The 25858-nt window shown below is 41.9% G+C and overlaps 1 protein-coding gene across 1 annotated transcript; it reads left to right on the top strand.

The window, feature by feature from the left end:
* The first annotated feature begins 7849 nt into the window (after positions 1 to 7849).
* Positions 7850 to 14110, top strand: LOC139375135 (ectonucleotide pyrophosphatase/phosphodiesterase 4). Its single transcript, XM_071116627.1, has 8 exons — positions 7850 to 8044; positions 9286 to 9544; positions 9722 to 10006; positions 10266 to 10385; positions 10474 to 10672; positions 10765 to 10935; positions 11021 to 11290; positions 11594 to 14110. Exons 2-8 carry the CDS (start codon positions 9287 to 9289, stop codon positions 11692 to 11694), a joined length of 1404 nt encoding a protein of 467 aa, XP_070972728.1. The 5' UTR covers positions 7850 to 8044; position 9286; the 3' UTR covers positions 11695 to 14110.
* Positions 14111 to 25858: the final 11748 nt, after the last annotated feature.

Below are 25858 nucleotides of genomic sequence, written 5' to 3'. Positions count from 1 at the left end.
CTGTTTTTCATGGTTCGGGCTAGGCCCACTAGGTCCAGTGCAGCGAAATCGTAGCGCTAAAGCAAACAATGACATTCTAAATGATTCTGTGCTTCCAACTTTATGGTAACAGTTTTTGGGAAGGCCCTTTCCTGTTTCAGCATGACAATGCATGACAATGCACAAAGCAAGGTCCATACAGAAATGGTTTGTCAAGATCGGTGTGGAAGAACTTGACTGGCCTGCACAGAGCCCTGACCTCAACCCCATAGAACACCTTTGGGATGAATTGGAACACTGACTGCGAGCCAGGCCTAATCGGCCAACATCAGTGCCCGACCTCACTAATGCTCTTGTTGCTGAATGGAAGCAATGTTCCAACATCTAGTGGAAAGCCTTCCCAGAAGAGTGTATAGCAGCAAAGAGGGGACCAACTCCATATTAATGCCCATGATTTTGGAATGAGATATTCTTCGAGCAGCAGTCCCCATACTTTTGGTAATGCAGTCTCTCTCTCTCACTCTGTGTATATAGGGTTAGTTTGTGTGTCTAACATATTTTTCTCTGTAGGTAAACATTTTACTCTGACCATAACCATGTTCAACAGTTCTCCCCAGGTGGCCATGTACCACAGAGCAATCAAAGTTACTGTAGACAGACCTAGAGAGCCACACCGTGAATACACACACACACACAAACCCAAGCAACCCACCTAGATCAGCAGGGTGTGTGTATCTGTACCTGCGTTGTTCTCTGCCCTGGTGTGTTTGATGTAAGCGGAGAACTTGGCAAAGATGTCTCCCTGTTCTTAGTTGCCATTTTAGGATACCTGAGGAACACCAGCGTCAACACACACACAATCTTATTCCCACTCTTGACTGTGTGCTAGTGTATCTGTGTGGAGCTGAAAGAAGATAGTGTAAGGGGACACCAGACACACCTTGAATAATATAGAACAATTTCATTACACACCTTGAATAATATAGAACACTTTCATTACACACCTTGAATACTAAAGAACAATTTAATTACACACCTCACTGGACACACTGCCATATAACTACTATGATATTATAATTACCCTACTGTACTAAACTAACTACCCCTAGAACTACCTCATATACCAGCTAACCAACACATTCCTCATAGTATGTTGTACCGAAGTTGACTGAATGAGGGAAAACACCTGTTTTGCCCCGCACTGCCTGTTCCTGGGCAGTGAAGAGCGATATTAAATTGAACTAATGAATCTGAGCCTCACACTTATCACATGTGAAAGGCGGGGCTTCCAGCGAGGTGCGGATTTCATTGGCCTTGTCATGCGTGGTTGTAGATCATTTAACCGAAGTTGCGAGAGTGTGACACCCCATAGTATGTTGTACCTCATTTACCTCCTTCAGGGAACAGTAGTTATAGTCATAACGTTACGTTCTCCTGTACAGATCTGTGTATGTGTGTAATAGTTTGTGTGTGTTCTCAGTCTTTGGTCTGTCCCCAGTCACATATCTTGTACCCAGCAACTCCTGGTTGTGCTGCGTGTGTGTGTGTGTCAGCTTCTGTCCTGACTGTGACTCTTTGTGTGCGTGTGCTCTGCTGTCAGAATGAGTGTCAGTCAAAAATAGCCATAGGGACGGGGGGGTTGAGGTGTCAGGAAGAAGGGGGGAGAGGAGGGATAGAGGGAGGAAAGCGGTAGAGGGTGGAAAGGAGAGGTGCTTTGGGATTGTAGTGTAGTGAAAATGAGGACAGGATGGATCATGTTCCCTTTTCAACATAATTAGATCTGAAATGACACTATCCCTATATTGCACTGCTTTTGGCCAGAGCCTTTTGCCCAGAGTATAACCCTATGTGGCTCTGGTCAAAAGTGGTGCCCTACAAAGGGAAGAGGGTGTCATTTGGGACTCATCCTTAAACTCAAATGCACCTTGATAAGTCGGGAACAGTGTGTGTTTGTGGGTGTGTATGTATGTGTTATACCAGTGACCATGTTTTTATTTAATGAGATGTGTTGTTGTGTTAAATCCACTCTAGATAAGTGTGAAGTGGACGTTAGAGCTCCATCAGATCGTAGGAGGATTATAAAACATCAAACAATCTGCTACTCCGCTTTGTCAAGCCCTCAACTATACACTCACACTTGCCCAATCAATTAAACAATAAAACTTTCTGAAAGGAAGAAACATTGAGAGAAACCAGGAGGACCATACCTGTCATACCCCCCCCCCCTCCCGCCCCAAGCACCCATACAGTAAATACACACACACCCATACAGTATACTCACATACAGTAAATACCGTAGACACACAGCAGTAACACGACCATGCTACCATGACCGTCAGTTGAGTCACTGCACTCTTAGAAAAAAGGGTTCCATAAGGGTTCTTCAGATGTCCTCATAGGAGAACCATTTTTGGTTTCAGGTAGAAGTCTTTGGTTCCAGGAAGAACCATTTGGGTTCCATGTAGAACCCACTATAGAAATAGTTCTACATGGAACCCAAAAGGTGTCAACCTGGAGCCAGAAGGGTTCTACTTGCAACCAAAAAGGCTTATTCAAATGGGTTCTCCTCATCTTCTGATGAGCTGGAGGAGCTGCTCTTGCTCTCCCGTCTGGGCAGAGGAACCATAGGTGCCTTTCTCAGGCTTCCTGTTCTCGTACTTCACCGTTAGACCGGTTCCGTTGCCTGGGGATAGAGTAAAGTTTTAGGAAACAGAATCATTCACCATGTCACTAGGCATCTCATACTACTGGTTCTGGTTCTAGTAGGTAACCTCCGTTGGGCTATCTGAGTGTCTGTCCAGGGGATCTCATAAATGTTGTTACTCTGCTCCTCCATGTTAATGCTCTCGCCACGATGCAACAGGTGCTTCTGACAAGGTGGAGAGAGGGACGGGAGGTTGGAGAGGAAGGAAGGGAGGGAGAAAGTGGGAGAGGGAGGAAAAGAGGGAGGAAGGTTGATGAGATTGTAAATGACCTAGGGGCCCTGTGTGCACATGAGAGCTGTCCCCAACAACAGTCATTGCTGTGATTATTTGGGAACTTTGAACCAGGAGAAAGAGTTCACCTAAGGAGTGAAGGCGAGAGGAGAGAGGACCCTTACATTTTTTTTTACCATGGTAGTACCATGAAAAAAATACAATGGTACTATCATGGTTTTTTGGTCACTACCATGGCAGGAAATACCATGGTATAAACTTATTTTTGTGGTCTTGAAAAAGAAGGGTCAACACTGCAAATATTGACTCTTTGCATCAACTTCATGTAATTGTCAATAAAAGCCTTTGACACTTATGAAATGCTTGTAATTATACTTCAGTATTCCATAGTAACATCTGACAAAAATATCTAAAGACACTGAAGCAGCAAACTTTGTGGAAATTAATATTTGTGTCTCAAAACTTTTGGCCACGACTGTATACTCTTAATGGATCCGCCCCTTTTCCCCTATAATAACATATCCAAATCTAACTGCCTGTAGCTCAGGCCCTGAATCAAGGATATGCATACTATTGGTGTCATTTTAAAGGAAATACTTTAAAGTTTGTGGAAATGTGAAAGGAATTTAGGAGAATATAACAATAGATCTGGTAAAAGATAATAAAAAGGAAAAAACAACAATTATTTTGTATTTTTTTGTACCATTAACATTCGAAATGCAAGAGAAAGGCCATATTGTATTATTCCAGGCCAGTTGCATTTTAGATTTTGGCCACTAGATGGCAGCAGTGTATGTGCTACATTTTAGACTGATCCAATGAACCATTGTATTTATGTTCAAAATGTTGTATCAAGACTGCCCAAATGTGCCTAATTTGTTTATTAATCACTTTTCATGTTCAGAATTGTGCACTCTCCTCAAACAATAGCATGGTATTCTTTCACTGTAATAGCTACTGTAAATTGGACAGTGCAGTTAGATTAACAAGAAGTTAAGCTTTCTGCCAATATCAGATATGTCTATGTCCTGGGAAATGTTCTTGTTACTTACAACCTCGTGCTAATCGCATTAGCCTACGATACCGATCCCAAAAACGTTTTGAACCTTGGGACCTGGATAGGGTATGGTGAGAAGAATGAAGGAAATCTGAAACCTTGAAGATTTAAAATAGTTCGTTTATCTGGTGCTTCTCTCTTCAATACAGTTTTTAGTTGGCTCTCACTCAACTGACTTGGCTACTCTTATACAAAAGCCAACATATTAAATCATTTGTATAAAGGTATTAATTATCATCTTTTTTCGCATAGATACATTTTCATCATGTCATTCTCAACATATCCCTAAAAACAGCAAGTTACATTGTTTCCCTTTGTTTACACTCTGTTGGTACTATAGACATGATGACAGCCTAGGTTGACTGGAGCTAACTTTAGCCAATGTTAGCTTCTATGCTAACTGACTTTTATAAAATAATCAAACCATCAAAACATCATCAAAAATAACAATTATTTAATTATACTCTGCTTAACTTGGTGTTTTATAGCCTGTGCTTCATAACTCGCTCAGCGTGATGATAACGTTTAAAATATTTTGTTTATCTGGTGCTTTAGCTTTCAGTTGGCTTGGCTCTCTCATTCAACTGACTCACTGACTAGGCAGGATAACACGAGAGCCTTGTAAATCAACCCATATTTATGTTGATTTATTTTCCCTTTTGTAGTTTAACTATTTGCACATCGTTACAAGCCTTTATATAGCCACAATATGACATTTGAAATGTATCTATTCCTTTGGAACTTTGTGTCATGTTTAACCCTTGTGTGGTGTTTTGTTATACCCAATGTTTGCGGGACTGATGGAACCACAACATTATTGGGTTTAAAAAAAAATACAGCCACAACAATTTATGTAAAAATACTTAATACTTAGATGTTGACTTATATCAATTACAAGCAATATAGACAGCATACACGTTTAATATTTTCCATTTACCTCTGCTAGATCATATTTATCAATAAAAGCACTTTTTGTTTTTTTGTTTATAAAATGTGATTTTTGTGAACAATTTTTTTTTTCTTCCAAATGTTGCTTTTTTGTGTCATCAATTAAACAAGGGGGGACTAATTACCCCATAATACTATACTGTTTGTTTTTTATTGTTTATTTAACCTTTGTTTATGATCTATTTTACTTGCTTTGACATTGTAAACATATGTTTCCTATGCCAATAACACCCTTTGAATGGAATTGAATAGATAGAGCGTGAAGCAACCACTAGAGCGAGCGGCTTCCTCTGTGGGCCGAAACAAGCACAACACCCACTTGACTATAAATACTGTACATTATTACAAAATGCAAAAGATTAGGCTACCATATCTCCAGTGGCGACCAATCATTCAGGGCAGAGCCCCACCTGTTAAGATTTGTTTTTAAAGGCCAGAAAAGGTTCAATACTCAGTCAATCCAGCATGACATTTGTCGCCTTCAAAACAACTGGAAACTCAGAACCGGGAAATCTCGGACTTCAGTGAGTTCAAGACAACTGGGAACAACAACAAAAAAAGAGCTCCGACTGGGAAAATACGTTTTGAACGGTCATCCAACTCAGAATTCCAAGTCGGGAACTTGGGCCTCTTCCTAGAGCTTCAACCTGAAGATCACCGATGTCATGATTCAACCTAGTTTTTTTCATAGTTCACAGTTGTCTTGAAAGCACCATAAATCTAGAGAATGCCAGATTTTGATGACAAAATTTGCCCTCAAGAAGGACTGCCGCGCCACCTTCCTGTTCAAGTGAGCACAGCACAACGGTCCAAAAATGTATTGTATGCTGTTGCATGATGTAATATGCCAGGGAGATATGTATACTGTACTTAAGAAAGTAATACTACCTGTATGTTGTGGAGTAAGCTGTTAGTAGCCCATGTGGCTCACCATAATAAATTGGTCCCTTTCCCCTTCATAATTTAGCCTACTGTTCTGACTTGGTGATGCACATATAGACTATAGCATGTTTCAGAGAAATGTCATCATCGAATATTGTAAGAGCTTTCGTTGTCTGCTTATATGCCCCTTTGTTTATACTACAGTTCTGACTTTGTGTACAGAGAGAAATCTATAAGAACGGCCCATGTTCTGAATTCTGTGCATTTCAAAGGTGCTGAACAAATAGTTATATTGACTTGGTCTGTTTTAGCTCGCTCATTAATGTCTTAATCTAAATTACGGATGGCCTCTTATCTGCTCATCGTTCCCTTATGCCATAGTTTGTAGATCTCAATTGTCAGTAGAAAGCACATTTGTTTAAGCAAGTCAGCCATATCAGCTATTTTTTTTTAAAAGGCAGTAAATGAGGCTGACAGACAAGGCTCCGCTTGTAGCAGTGGTAAGGATTCACTCCATGGTGCTGAAAAGAAAGATCTGCTGTTGGGACAGCTTTATGTAGGCCCTAACAGTTTGTGGCCACTGTTAGTCACTGTTATAGTGCATTAAGTACATTTTACGACTCTGCCATTGTGGGGGTATGATTCGTTCCACCCGGGCGCCGGTGTAGGCGTGTTTTGCATCTGCTGGAAGTTGCCTCGCAGTCGTGCGCCAGGTGCCCTGTTCAAAGCCCATGGCGAAGTCGGCTTAAAACAAAAGTGACGTTCAGTGTTGTGTTGTGTAGAGGCTTTGCTGACATGCATCATTTTTGTTGTTGTTAAGTCTGCCCCACCAAGATTTACATGCTAAAATCACCACTGCATATATCTCACATTCTCCCACATTGCAGGTTGGCAACACAGGGAACCCAAACATGAGCGAAAACGGTACTATTCATACAGAAAGTATTATCCCTTTTTCACAGCAACTTTTTCCCTTTTTCTGTGATGTTACAAACAAACTAGGTCCAACAATAGTAGCCTGCCTCTGACTTTATCCTAAACTTGCCCATACTGGTATATAAATTAATCAATATTATACCAACCTACCTCTTTTGACCTTGGGGGTGGGTTATTTATTTCTTGTATTATACTGCCATTATACTATGGTAACGCGCAATTAATAAAGATGATAATTTCTGGTACCATTTATCATACTTCATACATCAAAGCTAAGAAAGACCATGGTACATTTCCATGATTCAGCTCTATACCATGGTATAAGTGAAAGTACCATAGTAGCAGCATGGTATGAATGAAAGTACCATAGTATCACCATGGTACATTTTTGTAAGGGGAGGAAGGGAAGAGAGGAGAGGAAGAGAGAAGACGTGAGAGGAGAGACAGTGGGGAAACCTCAATTGTAATTCTCCTTGCGCCCTCTTTCTTTGCCTCCATCTCAAAAGAAGGAGGCGAGGAGAGAGAATTCTAGGATTATGCAAATGACATTCTCCGGGGGAGAGGAAGAGAGGAGAAGAGACTTGTTGATCAGCCCTCTGTCCACTGGACCAATCAGGAAGCATCTGTTGTGGGTGTGAAACTGCTGTCAACGTTTTCTAAATGACGATTGGTTGACTGAGGTGCTTGTCAACGGAACGCCTGTATTTTGAGTACATTTTACGATTATTGTCATTGTGGGGTATGATTAATCGCCCGTGTAGGCGTGTTTTGCATCGGCTGAAAGTTGATGCATTCGATTTGGAACTGGGCTGCCTCCCGGGCAGGTCCCGGTTCAAAGCCCATGGACAAGTCGACTCAAAACGGAAGTGAGGTAATTAGGCACGTAGTAGTAATTAGTAGGCTTCTGTGTTTTCCCATGCAAAAGGGATTGCTTTTGATAAAAACGATTTATCTGCCTTCGCAATGAAAGGTAGTTAGAAATGTCAAACATTTATTTTATGGAAAAGAGATGTATGTTTCTGCACGATGCACCATGCTACCTTGTTGACAAAATGACGGAGCGGCGCAGATCACTGTTCGATTTTGAGAGGGGCGTGCCCCCCTCCCCGCATTCACCCAATGACATGGCGGGCATATTTCCGTTGCCCCGCGGCTCAGCATAATCGAATGCGCCCATTGTGAAATTGAAATGACAACAGCTAGCTAAGGAAGTGAAAGCGGGTATATATAAAACCAAAACTTTGCTTTTGGAGGAACATAGACTGAGCACCTCCATAGAACGACAATCTAATGAGAAAGCTGTCAGGTACGTAGAATTGTTGACAAACAAGGTTCGTATGACGATCTTGCACAATCGTTGAGCCGGCTGGGTAACGGCGTTAGTAAATATTCAATGTCGGCTACCTGGCAGATGTAGCTAGTTAGCTAGCTTACTTTTAGCTTGGAGTACAAGTCGTCAACTCTTAGATAACTAACGTTACACAGCTAGAGAGCTAATCAACTGTCTTGTCAGGGATATGTGATGTGGACGGGGTGGTGTCAAAATACCTAGTTAGCTTGCAAACTATAGTGTCATGTCATACCGGGACAGCACAGGACTTCCTGATTATCTAGCTAGCTAGGTCCATTATATTGTTCCCAAGGTTGTCATATGATGTCCATGTTAAACACTAGTCTGCACACTTTGCATATAGGTGGTGAGGTTCACTGGGACTTGTTTGACAATCAACACAGGTGTGTGTCTTGTGAGCACTGTGTGTGTCGGGTGAGCCTGTGCCAGATCACATCAGCGTTAATTCAGTATATTAGTCAAATTTCACAAAGTGTAAAAGATCAGAGCCCTCTCTGTTCTCCTCAGAAAGATGGTTAACTTCATCTAATGGAAACACAAACTAGAAAATTACATTTGGAATGGGAAGCGTCTCTCTCAGGGAGAGAGGGAGCTTTTTACAGAAAGTTTAAGCTTGGAATACATGTATAACAAGGTTTTATTGGTGTCTACGCCACAAACCTAATTTGGTCTTTCGGTAAGTTTGCATAGACTTTGCAATCATCGGCCTCAGTCTGCTTTAGTCTTCTTTCGTACATCACCTTGAACACTGACATATAAAGGCTTTATTGACTCTAAAGCACAGGAGGGTCATAATAATGGTGCAGAACGGCACAAATGGAATGGCATCAAACACCTGGAAACCATGTGTTTGATACCATTCCACATAATCCGGGGCGGCAGGGTAGCCTAGTGGTTAGAGCGTTGGACTAGTAACCGGAAGGTTGCGAGTTCAAACCCCCGAGCTGACAAGGTACAAATCTGTCGTTCTGCCCCTGAACAGGCAGTTAACCCACTGTTCCCAGGCCGTCATTGAAAATAAGAATTTGTTCTTAACTGACTTGCCTGGCTAAATAAAGGTAAAATAAAAATAAAAATAAAATAAAATCCGCTCCAGTCATTAACACGAGCCTGTTCTCCCCAATTAAGGTGCCACCAACCTCCTATGCTTTAAAGTGTCTACTCCACAACACTAATTTGGTCTATTTCTCTCTCAGGATGTTAGTCCTGCTGTACTTCCTCTTTATGTTCGCTTCATTGGCTGCTTCAGTGGGGCAGACAAGAAGTGGAAAAAGATGTGACGCGGGTGTTGCGGCCCCCATTCCGGTGCTGCTCGTGTCGTTTGATGGTTTCAGAGCTGACTACCTTCAACGGTTCACTCTACCCAACCTAAAGCTGCTGTATTCGCAGGGAGTCCTGGTGGAACAACTTACTAATGTCTTCATCACCAAGACCTTCCCTAACCACTATAGCCTGGTAATATATAACCTTTCACCCCTGACCTATAACCCCTTGTGAGTTATCGAGGGGATGGTGTACTACAAACATTTTAGAAGTTGAATACCCAAAAAGCCTACTAAATAAGTAGTATGGGAATTCGATAGCAGTTTGTATGACCCCTAAATGCTAACCTCTTACCTCTATGCCCTCCAGGTGACAGGTCTGTATGCAGAGTCTCATGGCGTCATAGCTAGCAATATGTATGACCACGTGACTCATAAGCACTTCACTATCTTCAACGACACCGACCCTTTCTGGTGGAATGAAGCTGAACCCCTCTGGGTCACTGCACTGGATTGTGGGTACAAGACGGGTGTGGCCATGTGGCCGGGGTCAGACTTGCCGATCAGGAACAGAACAGCGACTCACTTCATGCCCTACAACTCCTCTGTGACCTTTAGTCAACGCCTGGCCAATGTCACTGACTGGCTGACTGGGGTATGTAACTTCTGACCCATAATCGCAGTTATTGTTTTCACTGAGTAGTGCTTTCAGAGATGGAAGTGAGACATCCCACTCCCTAATCTTTTATGGTTCATATACAGTCAATGAACTAAGCAGACCAGTCCCAACTGCTATTGCATTGGTGTCTATGGGAGAGCAACCCCTTAAGCAGACGGGAAGTGTGACCATTTTTTTTTCAATGGTAAACGGCCTGAGTAAGACATCTTCATTTGTCCTCCATTCCTCTCTCCAGGGCCAGGGTAAAGGGGAGGGGCCAGTATCGTTTGCAGCTCTGTATTGGGAGGAGCCTGACAGGACAGGTCACATGTATGGACCAGACAACACCACCCACATAGGACAGGCTCTTAAAGAGGTACTGTACGTGTGTGTCACACAATATTACATTGCATTATATTGTGCTCAGTTCTACTGATTTTGAACTGTGTGACGTGTGTTAACAGGTAGATGACAATGTGGGTCTGCTGATGTCAGAGCTGATGCGTGCAGGGTTGTGGGGGCATGTCAATGTCATCATCACCAGTGACCATGGAATGGCCCAGTGTTCCACTGATCGCATCATCAGGCTGGATGACTGTCTGCACCCTGACAACTACTCAGTAGTAGACCTAACCCCTATCGCTGCTATCATACCCAACAGAGGTGTATACACACAAACACACATTTGTTATGAGTGAAAAGTTTGTGACTGGTTAAAGGAGAGGTTGGTTAATGTGTATGTGTGTGTGTGTCAGACCCCAAGGCTGTGTTTTCCCTACTGAGTGGTTGCCATACCCACATGACTGCGTACCTGAAGAAGGACATTCCTGATAGGCTGCACTACAGGAACAATGACAGGATTCAACCAATCATATTAGTCGCTGACGAGGGATGGACTATCGTACAGAGGGGAGGGCTACCACGTCGTAAGGCTTTCACACATGACCCAAACACACACACATACATATATATAAATATAACTAACCGTCTGTCTCTGTGTGTACACTCTAGTGGGAGACCACGGCTATGACAACACTCTACCCAGTATGCACCCCTTCCTGGTGGCAGTGGGCCCAGGCTTCCTTCCTGGTTACCGTCTCCCGCTGTTACAGAGTGTTGATGTCTACCCAATAATGTGTCAGCTGCTTGGGGTTCCACCAGCACCAAACAACGGATCTCTGTCCCAGGCACGCTGCTTCCTGGCTGGGGAGGACTGTGTCGACATCCCCCTGGTGGTGGGACTGGTGGTGGGGGTACTGCTGGTTCTCACCACATTCACTGGTTAGTCTGCGGTATTGCTTGTAATATATACGTTGCAATATCCTCATGTTTTAAGTTAACTATGTCGTTTTTGTAATAGTCAAGAGAGAGAAGGGTGCTCCTTTAAATTTCCTTTCTCGCTCTCTTTTTCTATATACTACTTTTATATTTTGTCATGGACTTTAATATTTGACTTTTTATTATTGATATTTGTACTGCACTGTTGAGGAGAGCTTGCAAGTAAGCATTTCACTATACCGTTTACACCTCTGTATCCTCTTACATGTGACGAATAAACTGAGTTGATCTCTCTCTCTCTGTCAGGACTGTTCAAGTTGTGGAGGCCACGGCGTCAGTCATCCTCTCGTCCCTTCCAACGCCTCTCTATACAGGACGATGATGATGATGACCCTTTGCTGGACTAGAGTAATCAACTCCCAGCTCGACTAGACTGACCAATCACAGATCAGAACGTCATATCACATCCAAACAGAGGTCATCACCACCATGCTCCCAACAACCAATCGGTACCCTGGTCAAACGTTTTGCACTAAATAGGGAAGAGTGTCTAATTTCAGACACAGCCATACTCTGTTATGAGACTAAACAGAGCAGTTGTTAGATTTCAGATTCACACACTCCTCTTTCTCTGTGGTACCATATTCATGCCATTTTCAAATAAATGCATGAACTATAAATAAACAAATTAAACCACAAATAGTTAAAAATAAAGAAATAAGACACCAAAGAGAACAGTCAGTTGATAGAAGCAAACTGGGGTTACTTGAATATGTCTATATACAAAGAAGCCATCTATAATGATAACATGTTATATATGTAAAAAAAAAAATCTCAGTTCATTTGGAAAGATTTGCAGACAATCATAAAGAAGTATTCATCATTATGTTTAAGAGAGATTCTAGTAAAGGGAGGTAAATCTGAATATTGACGAGTATAGTTCCTAAGAGTACCGCTATATTGCAGTAGTATATTGAACAGCAGTCATGCTGTAAAGTTGTTATATAGGTTTTATTAAGGGTTTTATTAGATATTCTGTATACTACTGAGCCAGGGAGTGGAGTCAAAAACCGGATTGAAGCTATGTTTCTGTTAGTCACTTAATTTGATTTTATTTAGTAATGTGTGTTTGCTGTGCTAAGCTATAGCACTGGCACTATATGGTCTCCTGTAGTGTTAAGGAGACCTGTTATGCTGTTAGATTCATGTTCAGGGGCCACATTTATAAACGTTGCGTAAGTACAAAGAATACCCCAAAACATGCATGCTCCAGTTTTCATGAAAAAGTTGGCATTTATATAAACTGAACTTGACTTGAGAATGTGCTTAACTCCCCACAAACTTTAGACCATGCATATGCTCAATATATAATAGTGGTTAAAGTTTTCTATTGCAAGCAGGCATGTACTGAAAGTAGGCTGCCAGGAGCCATTTGCTGTCAGTGAGAAAAGCCTAAATCTATGTTTTATTTTTGGAATGTAAAATAATTAGACCTAGGAATCTATTTCCTTATTATTTTATTAATGATTGCAGTAGCCTAGATTACAGTATTATAATTTTTTTGTAGCCTAGACAACGTTTCAGAATTGGCGGGCAGTCCAGCATATTTTGGTTGAGGGAAAGGTCGATGCAAAACATGTTGAATTCAAACGTTATGCTGACAGGTCCACAACAATTTGCCTTTTTTCCGTACACTGTCAGTCCTTTGCCAAATCCAACATAAGTTACTGCAAATTATTAAAACATTCTGCCAACACTGTAAATAGACCGGTAGCTTATGTAACATTTTTGACAGTAGGCTACAGTATTGCTGTTCTATAGGAGCGTGGAGTGCAGCATCATAGCATAATTAATCTCAGAGCCTATACCCACCAAGGCAGGAGATAAATACAGTCTATTGAAAAACAAAATATTGAACAATTAGTTTTTGCTGTAGCATTTACTTTTAAATTGTTTCAAATAAACAATCAATCTTGCAGAACGCACAGTGTATAGCTCTCCCTTTAGGCAGCAAGCATGTTTATTTAGAAAGTCACTGCAAAATATCAGAACGTTCTGCCCACACCTCTACAGAAATGTGATCAAATTAGCCATTACCCTTTTTATTTATTTTTTGAAACTGTCATGGCCTAATTCCAATAGTTCCAAATTATATAGCAAATAAAAGGTGTTATTGTCACCATAAATGGTGACTGGTGCCGTTATAATGCTCGTTCACACGCACAGTTTTAGGATGGTTTGGATTTATAACTGGACATATGTGTATGTATGGTGTGCGCCAAGTTTATAAATCTCAATATTTTTAGACTCGTTTTCAGATAGCGCACGCAGATATTTTGTTATACATTTACGCAGCGGTTATAAATGAAGCCCCAGGTCCTTTATCTAAAAATATGCCATTGAAGAAGAACTTTACTGTTTTGTGTTTGTTTGATTCTCTTCAAGCTACTGTGTGTGTGTGTGTGTGTGTGTGTGTGTGTGTGTGTGTGTGTCGGCTGAGAAAGGGTGTCCAATGTCTTTTTATTATTCTTTAAAATCTTTTTATGCACATGTTTATTTTGTGTGGTTTGTTTCCAGATAGCTCAGATCTTCCATTACTAAATGATTGTAGTTGTGTAGAGAAGTCGAAGATCTGCTGTTACTGTGGGTACTATACCATAGTTACTATGTTTGCCGTACTATGATTACTGTGCTGTTACTATGGTTACTGTGTTATTACTATGCGAACCAGTTGATGTCCCACCTCCAGGTGGCTACTGAATTGGTGCTCTGTGTGTTTCTGCTCATATTGTCATTGAAGGACAAATAAAAGTATAAAGTGTACACATTGTATCATTATTTTTCAAAATGCTTAGACTCCACCCCCACCCACTATCGCTTCCCCCTACCTACAGCTGAAGTCAGAAGTTTACATACACATAGGTTGGAGTCATTAAAACGCGTTTTTCAACCACTCCACAAATTTCTTGTTAACAAACTATAGTTTTGGCAAGTCGGTTAGGACTTACCATCTACTTTGTGCATGACAAGTCATTTTTCCAACAATTGTTTACAGACAGATTATTTCACTTATAATTCACTGTATCACAATTCCAGTGGGTCAGAAGTGTACATACACTAAGTTGACTGTGCAGCTTGGAAAATTCCAGAAAATGAAGTCATGGCTTTAGAAGCTTCTGAGAGGCTAATTGACATCATTTGAGTCAATTGGAGGTGTACCTGTGGATGTATTTCAAGGCCTACCTTCAAACTCAGTGTCTCTTTGCTTGACATCATGGGAAAATCAAAAGAAATAAGCCATAACCTCAGAAAAAATTGTAGACCTCCACATGTCTGGTTCATCCTTGGGAGCAATTTCCAAACGCCTGAAGGTACCACGTTCATCTGTACAAACAATAGTACGCAAGCATAAACACCATGGGACCATGCAGCCGCCATACCGCTCAGGAAGGAGACGCGTTCTGTCTCCTAGAGATGAACATACTTTGGTGCGAAAAGTGCAAATCAATCCCAGAACAGCAGTAAAGGACCTTGTGAAGATGCTGGAGGAAATGGGTACAAAAGTATATATCCACAGTAGAACGAGTCCTATATCAACATAACCTGAAAGGCCACTCAGCAAGGAAGAAGCCACTGCTCCAAAACCACCATAAAAAAGCCAGACTATGATTTGCAACTGCACATGGGGACAAAGATCATACTTTTTGGAGAAATGTCCTCTGGTCTGATGAAACAAAAATAGAACAGTTTGGCCATAATGACCATCGTTATGTTTGGAGGAAAAAGGGGGTGCTTGCAAGCGAAAGAACACCATCCCAACCGTGAAGCACGGGGGTGACAGCATCATGTTGTGGGGGTGCTTTGCTGCAGGAGGGACTGGTGCACTTCACAAAATAGATGGCAACACGAGGAAGGAAAATCATGACGAAGATAAACAATTTAAAGGCAAATGCTACCAAATACTAATTGAGTGGATGTAAACTTCTGACCCACTGGGAATGTGATGAAAGAAATAAAAGCTGAAATAAATCATTCTCGCTACTATTATTCTGGCATTTCACATCTGTTAAAATCAAGTGGTGATCCTAACTGACCTAAGACAGGGAATTTTCACTCGGATTAAATGTCAGGAATTGTGAAAAACGGAGTTAATGTATTTGGGTAAGGTGTTTGTAAACTTCTGACTTCAACTGTATGCTTAATCATTACAACTGATTAATATAATTGACAGGTGTGTGTGTGTAGCTAGGTTTCCATCCGGTAGGTGGCAGATTTTCATGCAAATATTGTAAAATCTGCATAAAACAATATGTACACTTTCCCACCAGAGATGTGTTTTCATCAAACGGACTTATTGCTGATTAAAGGATATGCGTGATGAAGTAGAGCACATACAAATAGTTCCCATGCACCTAATAAAAAATACAAGTTAAATGGGTTTCCATCTGCTGTTACTGTCATAGGCTACTTGTCTTTTTCCTTTCGGGCATGGTTTTGTTTGCTATTGAATGAGCAATGGATAACTGGTGGCCTAATATTTGTTGTGTAGAGGTAATAAACCAGTTATGTCAGAAAAAGAGAAAAATGCTCTGCAATATGATTATGATTTAGGTCTATATAATAAAAGTAAAATAAATATTAGGCAACATGCCCTATGAGATGTTCTTACCAACGGCAAAGGCGTCTGGTTTTCATTAGGCCTACGTTTTAATGATTTTATTAGCCTACCATTATTATCATTCCTGTGCGTCAAACTCCTACATTTCCCCAAAAAGAACAATATTTGCTTGCAATACAGTTGATCAACCACTAGAAGTTGTGCATATGCCATTTCTAAGATTGGCGTGGAGATATGCACACTTTCCTGTCAAGTTCAAAATGGATAAATGCCAACATTTGCGGGAAAACTGGCACACGCACCTTTAGATAAATGAGGCCCTAAGAAACCAACAAAATAAAAGAACCACACACATTTTGGAAAATCTTCAATTCACTCACAACATAATGTATTAAAATGAAAGATACAAAATGTTAGTAGATATGGACTCATGTAACATTTGTGTATTGTTCAGATTGAATGATTTTAAAATATGTTTTTTCTTATGTCTTATTACCAATATCACTATAGATAGAAACTACTAGTATATCATAGTATGTCAGAATTGTCACAGGTTAATAAGTCTTTTCAGGAGGTAATGTAACAGCAATAACCCATCCCACAACAACATCAAGTTTAGTGTGACAATCTCCCAAAATTAGCATCAGAGGGGTATGCCACCAAGCAAGATCAATAAGTTAGTTAGCTAAACTTTGAACCCTCCTGAACAAACCCACATACAGCAGACCCAGGGCAACAACATCACAGTCCTACTAAACGTTGTGTTCATCATTCTCATTCAGTTTGGATATTCTAAATGACGGAAAAACATAAATCAGCAGTATGTAGTTAGAACCAAAAGAGATAGGGGCAACGAGAGTACCTTAAAGATATTTACAAGCAAAACAAATACTTTTAGATTAAAATATAAAAAGTTTCTAGTGGGTCCTGTGAGTTCAAATTAAATTATGACTTTTCATGTCATACATTTTATGTCACCCCTGTACAATACAACAATGTTAAGTTTGGTAAAAGGTAGACTCATCAATATGACGTCATCATACACAGAGGTGTGATTTCCAATCTGTCACTCTTGTTGCTTCTCAATGTGTACCTTCCCTTGAGACATGTCCCCATTAGACAGAGCGATAGTGGCAGTCTTTGCAGAAATACATTTTACGGTTGATTTCTGTAAGCAGGAAGTTGACCTGTATGATGATGTCATATTGCAGAGTGTACCTTTAACCTGCTCTGTGCTTATAAGAGTTGGCTTCAGGGCAGCCTTACAGACTAATGTCCTGACCACCAGTTAGAATGACTCACTGGCTGACTTTAAAAAAATGTTATATAAATACTGAACCAAAATATACAGTGCCTTGCGAAAGTATTCGGCCCCCTTGAACTTTGCGACCTTTTGCCACATTTCAGGCTTCAAACATAAAGATATAAAACTGTATGTTTTTGTGAAGAATCAACAACAAGTGGGACACAATCATGAAGTGGTTTTATTTGACATTTATTGGATATTTCAAACTTTTTTAACAAATCAAAAACTGAAAAATTGGGCGTGCAAAATTATTCAGCCCCTTAACTTTCAGTGCAGCAAACTCTCTCCAGAAGTTCAGTGAGGATCTCTGAATGATCCAATGTTGACCTAAATGACTAATGATGATAAATACAATCCACCTGTGTGTAATCAAGTCTCCGTATAAATGCACCTGCACTGTGATAGTCTCAGAGGTCCGTTAAAAGCGCAGAGAGCATCATGAAGAACAAGGAACACACCAGGCAGGTCCGAAATACTGTTGTGAAGAAGTTTAAAGCCGGATTTGGATACAAAAAGAATTCCCTAGCTTTAAACATCCCAAGGAGCACTGTGCAAGCGATAATATTGAAATGGAAGGAGTATCAGACCACTGCAAATCTACCAAGACCTGGCCGTCCCTCTAAACTTTCAGCTCATACAAGGAGAAGACTGATCAGAGATGCAGCCAAGAGGCCCATGATCACTCTGGATGAACTACAGACATCTACAGCTGATGTGGGAGACTCTGTCCATAGGACAACAATCAGTCGTATATTGCACAAATCTGGCCTTTATGGAAGAGTGGCAAGAAGAAAGCCATTTCTTAAAGATATCCATAAAAAGTGTCGTTTAAAGTTTGCCACAAGCCTCCTGGGAGACACACCAAACATGTGGAAGAAGGTGCTCTGGTCAGATGAAACCAAAATTGAACTTTTTGGCAACAATGCAAAACGTTATGTTTGGCGTAAAAGCAACACAGCTCATCACCCTGAACACACCATCCCCACTGTCAAACATGGTGGTGGCAGCATCATGGTTTGGGCCTGCTTTTCTTCAGCAGGGACAGGGAAGATGGTTAAAATTGATGGGAAGATGGATGGAGCAAAATACAGGACCATTCTGGAAGAAAACCTGATGGAGTCTGCAAAAGACCTGAGACTGGGACGGAGATTTGTCTTCCAACAAGACAATGATCCAAAACAAAGCAAAATCTACAATGGAATGATTCAAAAATAAACATATCCAGGTGTTAGAATGGCCAAGTCAAAGTCCAGACCTGAATCCAATCGAGAATCTGTGGAAAGAACTGAAAACTACTGTTCACAAATGTTCTCCATTCAACCTCACTGAGCTCGAGCTGTTTTGCAAGGAGGAATGGGAAAAAATGTCAGTCTCTCGATGTGCAAAACTGATAGAGACATACCCCAAGCGACTTACAGCTGTAATCGCAGCAAAAGGTGGCGCTACAAAGTATTAACTTAAGGGGGCTGAATAATTTTGCACGCCCAATTTTTCAGTTTTTGATATGTTAAGAAAGTTTGAAATATCCAATAAATGTCGTTCCACTTCATGATTGTGTCCCACTTGTTGTTGATTCTTCACAAAAAAATACAGTTTTATATCTTTATGTTTGAAGCCTGAAATGTGGCAAAAGGTCGCAAAGTTCAAGGGGGCCGAATACTTTCACAAGGCACTGTAAATGCAACATGTAAAATGTTGGTCCCACGTTTCATGAGCGCTGGGGACAATAAAAGATCACTCTAAAATATGCAGTTTTATCACACAACGTCAAAGATGTCTCAAGTTTTGCGGGAGCGTGAAATTGGCAAGTTGACTGCAGGAATGTCCACCAGAGTTGTTGCCAGAGAATTCAATGTTAATTTCTCTATCATAAGCTGCCGCCAACGCCGTTTTAGAGAATTTGGCAGTACATTCAAGCGGCCTCACAACCGCAGACCACGAGTAACCACGCCAGCCCAGGACCTTCACATCTGGTTTCTTCACCAGCGGGATTGTCTGAGACCAGCCACACAGATAGCTGATTAAATGGAAGAGTATTTCTGTCTGTACTAAAACCCTTTTGTGGGGAAAAACAAATTCTGATTGGCTGGGCCTGGCTCCCCAGTGGGTGGGACTATGCCCTCCCAGGCCAACCCGGGCCCCTGCCCAGTCATGTGAAATCCATAGATTAGGGCCTATTTCATTTATTTTAATTGACTGATTTCCTTATATGAACTGTAACTCAGTAAAATCTTAGAAATTGTTGCATGTTGCATTTATATTTTTGTCATATATATACAGTGGGGCAAAAAAGTATTTAGTCAGCCACCAATTGTGCAAGTTCTCCCACTTAAAAAGACGAGGCCTGTAATTTTCATCATAGGTACACTTCAACTATGACAGACAAAATGAGGAAGAAAAATCCAGAAAATCACATTGTAGGATTTTTAATGAATTTATTTGCAAATTATGGTGGAAAATAAGTATTTGGTCACCTACAAACAAGCAAGATTTCTGGCTCTCACAGACCTGTAACTTCTTCTTTAAGAGGCTCCTCTGTCCTCCATTCGTTACCTGTATTAATGGCACCTGTTTGAACTTGTCAGTATAAAAGACACCTGTCCACAACCTCAAACAGTCACACTCCAAACTCCACTATGGCCAAGACCAAAGAGCTGTCAAAGGACACCAGAAACAAAATTGTAGACCTGTACCAGGCTGGGAAGACTGAATCTGCAATAAGTAAGCAGCTTGGTTTGAAGAAATCAACTGTGGGAGCAATTATTAGGAAATGGAAGACATACAAGACCACTGATAATCTCCTTCGATCTGGGGCGCCACGCAAGATCTCACCCCGTGGGGTCAAAATGATCACAAGAATGGTGAGCAAAAATCCCAGAATCACACGGGGGGACCTAGTGAATGACCTGCAGAGAGCTGGGACCAAAGTAACAAAGCCTACCATCAATCAGTAACACACTACGCCGCCAGGGACTCAAATCCTGCAGTGCCAGACGTGTCCCCCTGCTTAAGCCAGTTCATGTCCTGGCCCATCTGAAGTTTGCTAGAGAGCATTTGGGTGATCCAGAAGAAGACTGGGATAATGTCATATGGTCAGATGAAACCAAAACATAACTTTTTGGTAAAAACTCAACTCGTCATGTTTGGAGGACGAATGCTGAGTTGCATCCAAAGAACACCATACCTACTGTGAAGCATGGGGGTGGAAACATCATGCTTTGGGGCTGTTTTTCTGCAAAGGGACCAGGACGACTGATTCGTGTAAAGGAAAGAATGAATGGGGCCATGTATCGTGAGATTTTGAGTGAAAACCTCCTTCCATCAGCAAGGGCATTGAGGATGAAACGTGGCTGGGTCTTTCAGCATGACAATGATCCCAAACACACCGCCCGGAAGTTCATGTTGCCCAGCAACAGCCCCAAAACATCACTGCTCTAGAGGAGATCTGCATGGAGGAATGGGCCAAAATACCAGCAACAGTGTGTGAAAACCTTGTGAAGACTTACAGAAAACGTTTGACCTCTGTCATTGACAAGAAAGGGTACATAACAAAGTATTGAGATAACCTTTTGTTATTGACCAAATACTTATTTTCCACCATAATTTGCAAATAAATTCATTAAAAATACGACAATGTGATTTTCTGGATTTTTTTTCTCATTTTGTCTGTCATAGTTGAAGTGTACCTATGATGAAAATTACAGGCCTCATCTTTTTAAGTGGGAGAACTTGCACAATTGGTGGCTGACTAAGTACTTTTTTGCCCCACTGTAGGTCTCCATGGCCTTGGCCTTCGCAAAGGAGAGGGGATGTCCTCTTGGGAGGGCTGCATCAGACAACAGGTCAATGGCACCATCCCAGGGGCGATGGGGAGACAGGCGTGTAGCCTGGGTCTTAGAAAAAACCCGGTGCAGATCCTGGTACTCCTCTGGTAAATCCACTTGAGGAACACAGTCCGGACTTTCCACCGTAGCGGTGTTGACAGACACCACAAGACACCTCCCCTGACACTCCTGTGACCATCCCAGCAGTCTCCTATCGGACCAGGAAATAAATGGATGCAAACTCAACCAGTCTATAATCAAGAAGGTGATCTGTTCTGAATGAGTGTCCTGGTAATGTGATGTATGAGCCCTGTCCTTATTGGACGATTATCCAGGGATCAAACCGGAATGGGTGGCTGTATGGGGAACCAAAGGGATGTGTAATGCTGTGGCCAGTGTGCCATCTAAAGAATTCCCGGCAGTTCCGGAATCAATCAGAGCTAACGGGAGTGAAGGGCGAGAGTACTCAGGGAATTTAACAGGAAAACACACTGGTTGATTTGACAGACAAGGAGAGGAGACCTTGCCTCCTACCTGGGTTAGCGCAGGAGAAGTCCTTGGCTTGTCAGCTCCTTGCCTCCTAGTGAATAAAGAGCAGGTCGGGGAGAAATGACCCCTTTCCTCACAATAGAAGCAGAAGCCCAGATTCCTCCTTCTCCTATGCTCTGCCGAGCCGAGCCCACCATGTGCCGAGCCCACCACGGAGCAGGTGTAGCCATGGGCTCCGGATTCCTCGCAGGTTTACTTCGGGACTACAGGAGGTTGTCCAACCGGATCACCATGCTGATGAGCTGGTCGAGTGACAGATTGTCATCACGGCAGGCTAACTCCAGCTGTACCTCCTCCCCCAGTCCGCTGCGGAAAACGGTACCAGAGCCAACTCATTCCATCCGGTGGAAGTCGCGATGGTCCGGAACTCCAGGGCGAACTCCGAGGCGGTCCTAGCTCCCTGGCGTAGTCGGAATAGACGCTCACCTCCCACTCGGCCCTCCACAGGATGATCAAACACCGAGCGGAAGAGAAGGGTGAAGCGCTCGTAGGACTCAACCTCGGGTCCGCCAGTCTCCCAGACCGCGGCACAGTCTAGAGCCCGCCCGGTCAGTGCCGAGATGACGGTGGCAACTCTGTCTCTTCCGGAAACATCCTCGGCGTAGAGAACGAGGTACAGGTCGTATTGTAGAAGGAACCCCTTGCATCTTGCTGGCGCACCGTCAAAGCGCTCCGGGAGGGACAGGGGTATTCTGCGGATCGGCGCCAAGAGCAGGATGGTTGCCAGCACACTGTCCATGGCGACCCCAAGTCTGGAGAGACAGTCCTTGTGGTGCTGTACTGTCCCTACAATGGTCGCAAGCTCGGCCTTCCCTGCTGTCTCCATATGTTGGGTCGATTATTCTGTCACGCTGTTATAAAGGATTTGGAGACATGCAGGGAAGGAATACATCATCTGGGTTTTTAATAAACCAAAAACAAACATGTATAGAAAACACTGGGATGTACCCAAACAAAAGAGCGAGGGTAAACCTCGTAGGACGATACGGGATGAGACCCGAAATACACAATACACAAAACATGCAGCACAAGCTGAGACAACGCATAGGTACTCACACGACCAATGGACATGGGGACAATAATCAACAGCCCAATGTGCAAACAAAGGGCAATTTATACAAATACAATCAGTGAGGAACTCGAACCAGGTGTGCGTAATGACACAGTTCAGTGCAGCCTAGAAGGCCGGTGACCTCGACCAGTACAGGGTGGATCCGTGGCATTATCGTCTGCAACAGAGGTAATTCTGGGTCTTCCTTTCCTGTGGCGGTCCTCATGAGAGCTAGTTTCATCATAGCGCTTGATGGTTTTTGCAACTGCACTTGAAGAAATTTTAAAAATTCTTGAAATGTTCCGGATTGACTGATGGACTGTCGTTGGAAAGAAAGTTCACAAAATACATTTTAACAAGGCACACCTGTTAATTGAAATGCATTCCAGGTGACTAACTCATGAAGCTGGTTGAGCGAATATCAAGAGTATGCAAATCTGTCATCAAGACAAAGGGTGGCTACTTTGAAGAATGTCAAATATAAAATATATTTTTTATTTGTTTAACAGTTTTGGGTTGCTACATGATTCCATATGTATTATTTAATAATGTTGATGTCTTCACTATCATTCTATAATGTAGAAAAATAGTAAAAATAAAGAACAACCCTGGAATGAGTAGATGTGTCCAAAGTTTTGACTGGTACTGTATAAACTAGATTTTGATGTGAACCTGCATCAATACAGCCTCATCTCTGAACTGATTGCGTCTCAGAATTTGGGCACAAAATGAGACCCTTCTGTTACCTTAGACCCAGAACAGAAACAGAGAGAGGTTAGAAGTAAAATGTAGAATGCTGAGTTCACTTGTGACTCAAAAAGTATACCCTCAAGTGTATTATTGCTTTAATAACTTAAGTTAATATATATTTGCACCATATGAAATTCATATATATTTGTCCACAAATAAGTTAATACATATTCATACACATTTGCACCAAAATTAAGTTAACAAAGGAATTTCACATACATATTAACATAATGTATATTCTATATTTGCACCATATGAAGTTGATCAGTGGAAGGCTTAGTGTTGATTGGTGAAGGGATTGTCAGGTGAATTTAGGTAAAGGTCTCTGTTACCATGACAACCTCAGATATGAGGTTATCAGAAAGAGCACGACATATCCCGTAACTACATGACAGACAATCATAGCTGTTCTACACAATACATTTCTATCTTAACGTTCTGTAATGTTGTACCCTTCTGAACAGACAAACAAGCAAACATAACAGACTGCTGAACTCACAGCTCAGTCACAACACACATAGTACACACACATCTCTGTACATTGAAATATACACTGAGTACAGAAAATCTTTACATGACATATACTGACCAGGTGAAAGCTATGATCCCTTATTGATGTCACTAGTTAAATCCACTTAAATCAGTGTAGATGAAGAGGAGGAGAAAGGTCAAAGAAGGACTTTTAAACCTTGAGTCAATTGAGACATGGAGTGTGTATGTGTGCATTTCAGAGGGTGAATGGGCAAGACAAAATATTTAAGTGCCTTTAAACAGGGTATGGTAGTAGGTGCCAGGCACACCAGTTTGAGTGTGTCAAGAACTGCAACGCTGCTGTGTTTTTCACAACCAACCGTTTCCCGTGTGTATCAAGGATGGTCCACCACCCAAAGGACATCCAGCCAACTTGACACAACTGTGGGAAGCATTGGAGTCAACATGGGCCGGCATCCCTGTGGAACATTTTGACACCTTGTAGAGTCCAAGTCCTGACAAATTGAGGCTGTTCGGAGGGCAAAAGGAGAGGCAACTCTATTTTAGGAATGTTTTGTACACTCAGTGTATCCACATCCAGTTATCCAAACTGAAGAGAATATAAACTCACAGCTAGAAGACTGCTTTCAAGCAGCTATTTATATATACACTACCGTTCAAAAGTTTGGGGTCACTTAGAAATGTCCTTGTTTTTGAAAGAAAAGCAATTGTTTTGTCCATTAAAATAACATCAAATTGATCCAAAATACATTCTAAATGTTGTAAATGACTTTTGTTGCTGGAAATGGCAGATTTTTTATGGAGGCCCATTATCAGCAACCATCACTCCTGTGTTCCAATGGCATGTTGTGTTAGCTAATGGCACGTTGTGTTAGATAATCCATCCACCTGGCAGGTGTGGCATATCAAGAAGCTGATTAAATAGCATGATAATTACACAGGTGCACCTTGTGCTGGGAACAATAAAAGGCCACTCTAGAATGTGCAGTTTTGTCACACAACACAGACCATGTGTAACCACGCCAGCCTAGGACCTCCACATCCGGCTTCTTCACCTACGGGATTGTCTGAGACCAGTCACCCGGACAGCTGATGAAACTGTGGGTTTGCACACCCAAAGAATTTCTGCACAGAATGTCAGAAACCGTCTCAGGGAAGCTCATCTGCGTGCTCGTTGTCCTCACCAGGGTCTTGACATGACTGTAGTTCGGCATTGTAACAGACTTCAGTGGGCAAATGCTCACCTTTGATGACCGCTGGCATGCTGGAGAAGTGTGCTCTTCAAGCGTGAATCCTGATTTCAACTGTACCGGGCAGATGGCAGACAGTATGGCGCCATGAGGGTGAGCGGTTTGCTGATTTCAATGAACAGAGTGCCCCATGGTGGCGGTGTGGTTATGGTATGGGCAGGCATAAGCTATGGACAACGAATACAATTGCATTTTATCGATGGTAATTTGAATGCTCAGAGATATCTCAAAGAAATCCTGAGGCCCATTGTCGTGCCATTAATCCATCACCTCATGTTTCAGTAAGATAATGCACAGCCCAATGTCACAAGAAACTGTACACAATTCCCGGAAGCTGATAATGTCACCCATTAAGCATGTTTGGGATGCTCTGGATCGACGTCTACGACTGCGTGTTCCATTTCCCGCCAATATCCAGAAACATCGCACAGCCATTAAAGAGGAGTGGGACAACATTCCACAGGCCACAATCAACAGCCCGATCAACTCTATGTGAAGGAGATGTGTCGCGCTGCATGAGGCAAATGGTAGGCACACCAAATATGGACTGGTTTTCTGATCCATGCCTCTAGCTTTTTTAAAAAGGTATCTGTGAACAACAGATGCAGATCTTTATTCCCAGTCATGTAAAATCTATAGATTAGGGCCTAATTAATTTATTTCAGTTGACTGATTCCCTTATATGAACTGTAACTCAGTAAAATCTTAGAAATTGTTGCATGTTGCATTTA

The sequence above is a fragment of the Oncorhynchus clarkii genome, chromosome 19 (genome assembly GCF_045791955.1).
Source record: "Oncorhynchus clarkii lewisi isolate Uvic-CL-2024 chromosome 19, UVic_Ocla_1.0, whole genome shotgun sequence".
NCBI lineage: Eukaryota > Metazoa > Chordata > Actinopteri > Salmoniformes > Salmonidae > Oncorhynchus > Oncorhynchus clarkii.
This window is presented reverse-complemented; position numbering and strand designations above follow the sequence as displayed.